The 11,121-nt window shown below is 39.0% G+C and overlaps 1 protein-coding gene across 1 annotated transcript; it reads left to right on the top strand.

The window, feature by feature from the left end:
• Positions 1-9,614: 9,614 nt before the first annotated feature.
• On the top strand, positions 9,615-11,018 carry znf648 (zinc finger protein 648). The gene has a single exon (XM_068319302.1). The coding sequence runs from the start codon at positions 9,615-9,617 to the stop codon at positions 11,016-11,018; it is 1,404 nt and encodes a 467-aa protein (XP_068175403.1).
• Positions 11,019-11,121: the final 103 nt, after the last annotated feature.

Here is an 11,121-nt window from a genome sequence, read left to right as displayed (position 1 = left end):
CGCTGGTTATTCCTGCCGGTCATAGGGATCAAAAGTCTAATACTACAAAAAAGTATTGATAATGTCTTTCATTTACCTTCTGATTGGTCTGTCACCACTCCTACCCCCTCTCAGCATTCACCATTTGTTTATTAATGAGGACTTTAACGCAAAATCTACTAAAAAAACACTGGATTCTCATTTTCTTTTGATTGATCGCCTTGTACACCAATTCGCCGGTTTAGCTGGTAAAAATAGAATCCTTTTGTTTTTCATTGGACGAGAGGAGCTCATGACCCGAGTGCATATGTAATTATCGGGAGCGTTCGGGTCACTTCGGCTATTTCCGTCGGCATGCTTCGGCTATTTCCGTCGGCCGCTATTTTCGTCCATGCGCCGACGGAAATAGCGGCATTAGCGAGAGAAAAAGTTTGTTATCGCTCAGGGATTTTCATAAGTCCAAAAGAGTTGTGATTTTTGGCCTTTTTTTTCCTAAAAATAAGAACACCACTGTGGCTACACAGGCTAAAAACCTTGTAGCCAATCTGGAATTGACACACCTATGGCGACGTGGCGAATGGCTAGTGCAAGCCCAGGATGGTTAGTAGAAATAATACAAGCAAAAAAAAAACAGGGAATTTTGTTGAACGAAATTATGTATCCATGCGGGAAGTCATAAATTAAGATCCATGTAGAAATAAATAAATACCAGTGGAAATAAACAAACAATAACAAGTACAGAACAGCTTGGAGAATATTTCTCTACAATCTCCCCTAATAGGTTGTCAATACTAATGGAATAAATAGCTATTATATCTAATGTTGCTCACTCAATGAATAAAGAAATAATTCACAAACACCTAATGACAAATTACATCTAAGTGAAGAAGTATGTGTGCATCTGTGATCATGTGACAGGTTCACTACATTCCCAGGTTGTTATTCCAACTTGATATTAAAGATCTACATTGCTTGTGGCACAAACATTTCAGATCTGGTGGGAGTACATGGGAGTACAGCATTTTTTTTTTTTTTTGGTTGCTTTTTTTGTGTGGTTTAGGCTAAACACACAGTATGTCCAGACTGGCACACTTATTCTAATTTATTGACAAGTGAACTCATCTTGCTTTATGAAGGAAGCATTTCACAAGCTTTAAGTTCCTTTTCTTCTCAAATTTTGTGCATGTTTCTCATTTTTTTGCTAGAAACTAGCAAACAGAAACCAAACCTGACGGGTGTGAATGTTTTTATTTGCACCTACTGAAGAGCCACTGAAGAGACAATGAAGATGTATAAACATAGCCAGAAGTCTGACAAACTGATGATGGATTTGGAATTTGGTTCTGTTTGTTTATATGTGTTTACTTCATGATTAAAAAGCATACAGCATTATATCTGTTACACTTGAACATGACACGCTGTATACTGTATATGAGTCACAGCGTCATCTGTTTGTCTCTTTGTCTGGCCAACAAGACAAGGCAAGACACGTCCTCCATGAAAGCTTTTCCTCCTCAGGTCCTGTTTTGTTGAACCCTGTGGTGTCAAGTTACTAACTCACAGCTAAGACAAATTCTTCTTTTCTTTTATTGGGGGGCGGGGCTCAGGTTTCATTATGTGTTTTCACATATTGGTATGCAAGAGGGTTTTTTTTAAACTCCTGAACACATCTGTGACTGGAGTGCACATTGTTTTGGTGTACTTCCATTCCTGAAAGGACTTTGTCCTAGATGTTCTCTCGGGTTTTTGTGGCAACGTCAGAACATTCAGTTTATTGCCTTGCAAGGCAAACTGGCTTACAGTAAATAAGGGTGGTGCCCCCCCAACACAGCAAAGGGTTTTCACATAAGCTCCATCCCAAACCAATTACCCCGAAAGTGGGTTTCCCTTCAAAGTTAACTCGCCGACCTATATACAAAGATGTTTGATGTGGAAGAAGTTTTACGCAGCTGCCTTGTAAGTATCCTGTCACAGAACTTAAAGGTCACATTATTTAAGATCAAACACATCTTTCTTTAGTCTAGAAACAATTTGTTCATTTGTAAATCTCCGGTTAATAAAATAGAGGGATGTTTGACAGGTCCTTCAGTCAGCTGTGAGCGCGATCCAAGTGGCTGTCACCTGTCAGAATGGGAACAGGGAGGTGTGTTCTGGGAAACAACCAGTTCCTCTGAGTCTGTGCTGTAGGTGTGGTCGCTGCTCCACCTCTGCTTGCAGCCGGATCCCTTGTCATTACGCACACCGGCTGAACTTGTCATCCTCTTGCGAAACCACATTATTCCTGCGGCAGAACCTCAAACACTCTATCATGTTTGTTTGGCTTCAGTGGCGTCAGAGCTTTTCCCTCTGGTGTAATTTGTCATTCCTGTTAATTTCTTGATCATATTACTATAATTATTATAATTACAAATCTGCAAAATAATTCTACAGTTCTGCATTCATTTCTTTATTTGTGTCATACCTTTGTGTCTATGACACCTTGAATTTTCTTCAGTATATATATATTGAATCATGATTTACTGCTAAGCTAGCAAGTTTTACTTTATCTCCTAAAGCTTTCTCTGAGGGCTGTCCCTCCCAGCAGACCTCTGGTGGAGTGTACTCCTCCCCCACTGTCAAATTCCATCCTGCAGTTTAGGGTCTCTCGTACCATGACCTTCAGGAGCCATTAAAGCAAAATCACTCCAAAGGTCACAGGAGTGAGCATGGAGAGCCTGCCTCAGGCCCAACCCAAGGAGGTTAACAACAAAATACCCCAATCCGCAGTTCTGGGAAACAGAGCTGTGTACCTGAACTTCCACACAAGGTTTTTCACAGACAAACATTTTGTAATATGATGGATTTTTTATTGTATGCTACATTTTAGCATTCTTTTTCCTTGTGGCCATTAAAGTCTTATGGATGATAAATGTTGGAGCTACGCTCTACACACTGAACCTTCTTTAAAACATCCTATTTGTGCTAAGAAAACTAGCCATGGGTAAATAAAGGACGTTCCTCTTTGCCTTCAACTATGAGGTCAGTTTCAGACAGGACAATTCAGTGCTTCCTCTGTGGGACCGAGTCCTGAGAAAATGTTGGCTGTTGGCAATGCTTCATAACAAGACTTCAGCTGCACTTTCTCAAAGTAAAGAGTAGGGTTGAGCCGGGTACTAGTTTCAGACGAGTATCCGGTACAGATAAAGCATTTTGAAAAGGATGAGTACAAGCACGATACGAGTAAAAATCATCAATACTCGTGCTCGTGCTGAAGGAAAATCTTCATAAACAGCGGTCCCCAACTTTTTTTGCGCCACGGACCTGTTTCATCTAAGACAATATTTTCACAGATTGGTCTTCATTTGCTCGATAATCGTTAATGATGTCAGGACAGCTGTGGTCTAATAAATAATCCACAGTGGTTTTAGGTAAAATGCAGACATCAACAGACAATAAACAACCTTTTTTTCATGAATTGATAATCAACATCTCTGTAAATTAAATAATTGTAAGAAACAATTATTTTAAAAACTCGATTCAAGTGACGGCACTGATGAGGTTTATTTTTAAATACAGCAACTTACAATCAGTGCATTCAACGTAGGAGAAATTCTGATCATTTCCAATAAAAGGGTGAACAAGTCAATCAAATAATAATAATTACAATAATGAGAATTAGTGGTTGGGGACCGCTGATCTAGGGGTAACGGGAGACAATGACACCCGAAGTGTGTTCTGGACATCTGGTCTACTCCGCAGTTTGGTTTTCTTTACGGTCACTGCAGAAAAACAGGAGGTTGGAAATGGAAGCAGGCTTTTCGATACCTTTTGGACGATCTCAGGATAATCTGCCTTGACTTTAATCAAGAACACTGGCACAGTTGTGGGTGCTTAATTTAGGGGTGATGGCTGGTAACTTGTCATGTGACCGAGACCTGTCAAGCAGGATAGACGCACGCATTCATCTGTGTGTCATTCTGCAAAGACATCACTTTTCAAAATAAAACATTTTAGACCGCTTCAAAGCGGTGATGTATTGTAATTGTCAGTGTTCGTGTGTTCGTTCGTCCATCCGTTCCTTTGTATGTCCACCAAATATCTTCGCAACCGTTGCAGGTAGAAAGATGAAACAAAAAGCACATTACTCGGGCGGCAAAAGGGATGAAAATGAGATTATGACAATGACCATGAGAAAACTAGGTCAAGGTCAAATTTCAACTTTTGTACATTTTGTACATAAGATAGAAAGACTACCGAAAAGGCCAGTGTGAGTAAGACCATAGGGTAAAATTTTGAATTCAGGGGTGTTGCGAGATGTTGCAGTCTGACTGCCTTGTTTCCTATTGAATGTTCTGTATTCATTAACGCAATTCATGTTCTGAGTTCATAAATACTTGTTCTGTAGATAGTTCCTTTACTATTGTGATCAAAAGCATTGAATCTCAATTCTGAGGCTGTTCTGTAAATATTCACTCATACACTTAAATAAATAAAAAAAAACCTTAAGAATATTCATGTTCTGAGTTCATAAAAAACTTGATCTGTAAATAGTTCTCTTACTTTTGTGATAAAAAACATTGATTTGAATCTCAATTTTGAGGCTGTTCTGTACATAGTTTTAAAATAAACAATAAATATAGCAACTTCTGATCAATCCATATCAATTTCAGGCTTAAAATATTGTACAGATATAAGCACCGCCCATTTCCGGTCAAACTACACGCATTTCCGGTTTAAGCCCCGCCCACTCCGAGTATATATACGGATTCATAAATTTAAATGGTTGAACAGATACAGATCCAGATAGTAGTGTGCTCGCTCATCCCCAGTAAAGAGGTTAAATACATGTTTAGTTTAAACAATGTAGAACTAGTAGAAGAAGACAAAATGAAAGGATAGAATGAACTCACTGATTGTAGCTGTTGTTGTTTGGGGTCTCATCCAGCAGTGACTCACATGTCACCCCATTATACTAAAGTGCTACTAGCGATTTGCTCCACTTTTTCTGAATGTGAATTGTTTTGATTGGACTTTAAGAATATAGTATAGGAGATGTATTTTCTGTTTGTTTAGACCAAAGGTGTTGTGATTGGTAGAAATATTTGACTTTAAAACATTTATTTTTAGGAAATAAAAACCAATATATCATAAGACACTGTTGGTAATAAAAGTATATCAGATACTTAACAGTTTTACATTCATATCTGTTAAAGAAAAATACTGCATGAGCAATAATTACAAGAGTGAAGGACACCATCCTGTGTAACCTGATCTACATGTCGGGGGTATGACAGTAACTGAAGACAGAAGACTGGGGACAATAGACTGCATAATTATACTTGCAGATTTAGTTTGAAGGTAGATAGGGAAAAAATAAAATTTCATGGTACCACTTCTTATCATTATCCAAGAGTTACAGTAATTTAGGACAAAACATCAAGAAAGACATCGAAGTGGAGCTGAAAAGGATTACTTAAATCAACTGGAATCACCAGATCCTGTGTCCTTAAACGCAGCATTCCTCTGAGAGCAGAGTATTAATGTCGCTAATCTGAAACCTGTTCCTCTGGAGTAGCTTTTATACTTGTACTACACACTAATGCCATCAGTTCACACAGGGTTCTGCAGTTTGAAGATGTCACGATGGACATCATATGAGAAGAAATGTTTCCAGCTTATAATTGCTGACACAGTCACTTCACATTGTAGAGTTTAACTATATTTAACTCTAACTGTGTTTGATAATGTGGGAGAATGGGGCTGAAGTCTGACTCTTATTATTTGAATAAATTAGAATATTAAGATTAAAATAGATACAGTGTACAATTCATTCATTCATTCATTCATTCATTCATTCCATCATTCATTCATTCATTCATTTACTTGACCGCTTATTCCACTTTTGTGAGGACACTCCAAACCCGATGCCGGTGCACTGCAAAAATTTGAAAAATTATAAAAGAAAATTAGAAGGAATGAAAGAAATAATGATGTATTAGAATTTGGCTATGACACTACACAAAACAACACAAACTTTAAATCTAAACAGAAAGATTATAAACAGCATGAAGTTTGCATGAAGTGGAATAGTATTGGTGGAGGTCTGATAAGCCCCAACCAGGGACAGAGTTTAGTTCCAGATCTGTGTGGTATGTTCTTAATTATGGGTCTCTATGAAAAACACAACCATCCTCTGCATGACTCGGCATGTTTTCTGTGCACCTACTGTATGCTGGAGTTATTTATGTTACATGTCAATGAGGTATGCTCAGCTTTCTAGCAAAAGCATATATGGATCTTAAATGCATGTGAATTCAAAAGCCTACATCTGTTTTCTACTTCATTTCTTTGAAGCAACCATGTGGGAAAATCAGTCTTTGCTGGGGGTCTAGAACAAATACAAACACCCAAAAGCTAACAAACCACAATCCCAACAGGGACTTCCTTGGTGATACTTCTCAATATGGTTGTTGGTACAGCTTCAGCATCAGGGTCTATGTATTGCGTCACTATGGAGGACATCCACAGCTTTGTTGTGACAGCTTTCTGGTGACAAACAAAGTTATTCTCATTTAAAAGTTCTGTGACCAGTTTTTGTTCTATTTTACCTTATAGTCTTAATTTTTTTTGTAAATGTATATGATTTAAAATGAAAATGTGTCATTCTGTGAATCTTGAACTTGTCTGCAAACTTGGAACCTGACTGGGGGTATTTTTAATAGCTTCAGATGGAGATCCATGAAAGTCCTCACAGACTGGAAATATTTATTGTGCAACATGCATGCACAATGAGAGAGTTGTGTATCCACAGCTTAATAGATTAAATGTGAAAAAATTGAGCTGCCATGATATATGAATGTGGAGGTATTGTTTTATATTGATATATATATATTGAGTTTTTCCAGTGCTGAATTAGTCCTTTTCCTTGGACACAAATTTTCTAATCTTCTGGTTCACTGTCAAATTCACCAAACCATGTGATGTCATGGTTGTCTTTTTTTAAGGACAGAATGTAGTTTATTTACAGAACACACTCCTAAAGTGAGCTTTGTATCATTCTGATGTAGGCATGAGCTAACACAGGGGACAGGGATGTGACTGTCAACCCGTGGCTAGGATTCACATTTATTTTTTACAATAGTACAAATATTTATTTATCAAATTAAATCATGCAGTCAAAAATATTATTGACAATACAAAAAGACAAATAGGTAGATACTCAGCAAATATGAAGAGGTCTTAAGAACTTGTCGATTCTATACCCAATGTCTGTGTGTGTGGGAACATCTTAAGAGTGATATATCAAATCCAGAACTCACCACAGATGTTCCTTGTTCATTTAAGTTGACTAATGTATAAAACACATTGAACAGTCTCCAAAATGTGTCAATCAAAAAAAACATGCTTACTCAAGTTAACAGAGGAACTTTGGTGGCTTTCTAATCAGGCACAGCGTGGGAAGCCCAAACACTGATATGTCCCACTTCAGTGTTTAGGGTTAAAGGTTATACATATGTAGTAAATCAGACCAATCACTATCATCTCACCTCTATCTGACTCATCAGCTTTTAGAAAAAAGAACAGTAGCAGTTTCTGAGTAACCATCATCACATTTCAAGGGAAAACCGTATTTATCTGCAACCAACAAGGTAATATTAACCAATGTTGACCACATCATCACTAAAGGACCATCAAAGTGGTACCCATGATGCCAGGGTACCTTCCTGCATAGAAAATATGTTATTATCTGTGAAAGTTCTCAATAACTGAGGTAAATTAAGAACAACAATAAACTGGACTTCATGTTGGTTGAAGATGTTTCATCTCTCATTCTTGAGGCTTCGTTGGTTCTCACTGCCAGCTGGAGTCCAGATTCTGCTCCCATTGGAGTAGAATTATATGGATCAACAAGAAATGACTGAAACCACCAAATCTGAAAAAGAGTCTCACATTGTGCTCTTAAAACCAAAGTTACACCAAATTCATATCATTCCCCTTTTAATGCAAATCACCCTGGGTTTTAAGTTTACAACAGAAACATTTTTTCCACGGCAGGAGTAAAAATGCTGATAAACACGTTTTTTAGTCAAAAAACAGACAATAAATCATGGTTTTGTACTCACGTGTTGACAGTAGTAAGAGGAATTCTGGGAAACGGTTTCCTGTGTAGATGATTTTAAAACAGCGACATCTAGAGGTAATTTCGAGAAAACGCACATAACGATTGAACCTGTGGTGATCTTAAATACACCATTAGTGAACTTTATATGTATGAAAATGACAATGAAATCCAAAGAAATTAAAATTTAACTAGCAGATAATATTATTTTCTAGACATTTGACAACCAACCTGAAAACTGTTTTTTAGAAGATGTCTGTAAAGATGGCATTTGTTTCAAAACCTTGAACATGTTTTACTTAAACTGTTTCTTTGTGAATGGTTTAGTAATTCAGGCTTTAGAAAACTCAAGAATATAATAAATTCACTTGACACCTGTTGTAAGAATACATCCACACTGTAATTGAAAGTGACACAATTCTTTTCTCAAATTTGAGCATGTGACACTTTTACTGCAGGCAGGCTCATAAACATTGGCAGATATCATTGGCCTTAAATAAAATTAGATATTTCTTTTACTCGTTCGAGGTACCTGTAGCATATTCACACTCTAGCACCTATTTGAGGCTTAGGGCAAGAAGGAAAAAATAGCTATTTTCACATTGTCGTATTAAATTTCTATCTGTCTTCATCTGTGATCTTCCAGCTTGGCTTGTCTCCGTAATTGCTGATTTTTAATCCATAACAGTTGTAACAGAGCCTGGTCAATGAAAGAACAATCAAATGAATTCAGTTCTCACTCTTCACACTGCCTAATCAACAGAAATCAGATTTACGACCACATATGAAAGTTTATGGACTCTGATTCAGAAACATCAGGCTCCATGTGAGTTGAAAAAAACCCCACATAAATCCTAATGGAGCCAAAAAGACAGATGTGGGCATTTTTACCTGCAGAATAAACACTGTTTTAAATAACATAAGTTATCATATTGGAAACAGTAATATGTACAGACTAACTTTAATTACATTCTGTCTTTAGACAAGAGAAATGTGAAGTTCTCAGTCTCTGTGCTATGTACAAATGGGTGGTGAGCTATAAGTCAGAGACCAGAAAGCTGAGCCAGGCTGTCAGGATATCATAGCTGTGCTGACTAGCAGGATAGATGCTGCTGACACAGACAGCTGTTGCCAAACTCTGCTGTTAACACCAAAGGACGTCCCCCATAGAGTTATACTGGACCCAGAGTTAGCATATCTGCTGATTCTCCTGCACTCCACCTGCTTGGAAGAAGACGACAGGGTGAGTAGCTCCGTAGAGGATTTCAATTTGTTCAGCTTGAATTCATTGATTGAACCTCAGGGGGAACATATGTCAGTGCTGTCATGGCTGCATGTCTGAATGATTCTTTGAAGAAAAACATCCAAACATGCTTTATTTATTTTCACAAAGAACTTGATACTAAGGATGATAATGAGGGTGCTGATAATGTATTCTGTTTCTTGCATCTTCAGGTATCCTTAGGAAGAATGTTAGGAATTCCCTGAACAGTTTAAACTCAGGCAGATGAGTTCATGTCTCTTTGCTCAAGAGAACATGGAAGATTTAACATCTGGTGAAACAGAAAGTCAAAGGAGAGATGAAATGAGACATCCCCCTCTCCCATCGGGACACGTCCTAATGAACACTCCCTATATGAAGCCTGCCCCTTCTTTTGGCAGTATAGGCCAGAAAGGAATCCTTTATTTGAATCCCCAACCACAGAACAGGTCTCGTGTGGAGGAGTTTGCTGAGTTTTCACCAGGAGATCACACTGGACTCAGTGATCAAGATCCTGGAAGTGAAGAATTGTCACCATGCGCCAACAGTGAAATAACACGTGGATCTAATGAAGTGCTATTGCAGAAGGAGGAAAGGAACTTCTCTAAATACCATAAGACACAAAAAAATGCCTCAGCCAAACAGAAAACACCAAAGCACAAAGAGCGGAATGCAGAAGAGGATTGTCCAGGTGTCCGTGGAACTAAAACCAAAAAGAAGATTGGAAATATCCTGCTCATAAATCAAACATCAAAAAAACACGACGACATCAAGATCCCTCAACTTTTGGCTGCAATGAAGAAGCGCAGTGGACCTGACAGTGAGCAGCGTCCCTTCAAGTGTTCCCACTGCCACTGGGCTTTTAAGAAATTATGTAACCTACAGAGTCATTTACAAACACACACTGGCCTCAAGCCACATGTGTGTGACATATGTGGAAAGGCTTACTCCCATCAGGGAACGCTGCAGCAGCACAAGCGTCTCCACACAGGAGAAAGGCCATATCAGTGCCCTTTCTGTGTCAAGACCTATATCTGGTCCTCAGATTACCGTAAGCATATCCGCACTCACACAGGTGAAAAGCCTTACATCTGCAACACTTGCGGCAAGGATTTCATTCGTTCCTCTGACCTGCGAAAGCATGAGCGAAACATGCATACCAATAACAAGCCTTTCCCATGCACGCACTGTGGCAAGACCTTCAACAAGCCCCTCTCCCTGAAGCGCCACGAGCGGAAGCATTTTGGAGAAAGACCTTTCTCTTGCTCTGACTGTGGGAAGGCTTTTGCTCTGGCCAGTCGAATGGCAGAGCACAAGAAGATCCACGCAGGGGTGCGTCCGTTCACCTGTTCGGTTTGCTCCAAGTGCTTCACCAAGTCCTCCAACTTGATTGAACACGAGGCCATTCACAGTGGGCTGCGGCCCCATAAGTGTAAAGAATGCGGCGTGGCCTTCGCCATGGCTTCCCGCCTCGTCCGTCACCAGTACGTCCACAGTAAAGAGAAACCCCACAGCTGCTCAGGCTGCAGCAAGAGGTTCAGCCACGTAGCCACCTTGAAGCTCCACCAGGAGCAAGCCTGTGCTGGAAGAATCTTTGTCTGTATGGACTGTGGCAAATCTTTCCAGTGTGCTGCAAAGCTTTCACAGCACATGCTGAACCACAGAGACAAGGATGTCTGATTACGGTTGTGCACATTTGCTGCAAACATCCACCACAGCTAGTTAGCTACAAGGAGCACCACTGTAACTTTATATAAAAACTTAGCTGTATGTTTTACCTCTG

This window comes from Antennarius striatus, chromosome 7, assembly GCF_040054535.1.
Source record: "Antennarius striatus isolate MH-2024 chromosome 7, ASM4005453v1, whole genome shotgun sequence".
In the NCBI taxonomy this organism is placed as follows: Eukaryota; Metazoa; Chordata; class Actinopteri; order Lophiiformes; family Antennariidae; genus Antennarius; species Antennarius striatus.
The sequence above is the reverse complement of the archived record's forward strand: the minus strand, read 5'-3'. Positions and strand labels throughout refer to the sequence as shown.

Coding starts and splice junctions, on each gene's coding strand:
- znf648 (XM_068319302.1), top strand. CDS start 9,615: ATGGAAGATTTAACATCTGGTGAAACAGAAAGTCAAAGGAGAGATGAA.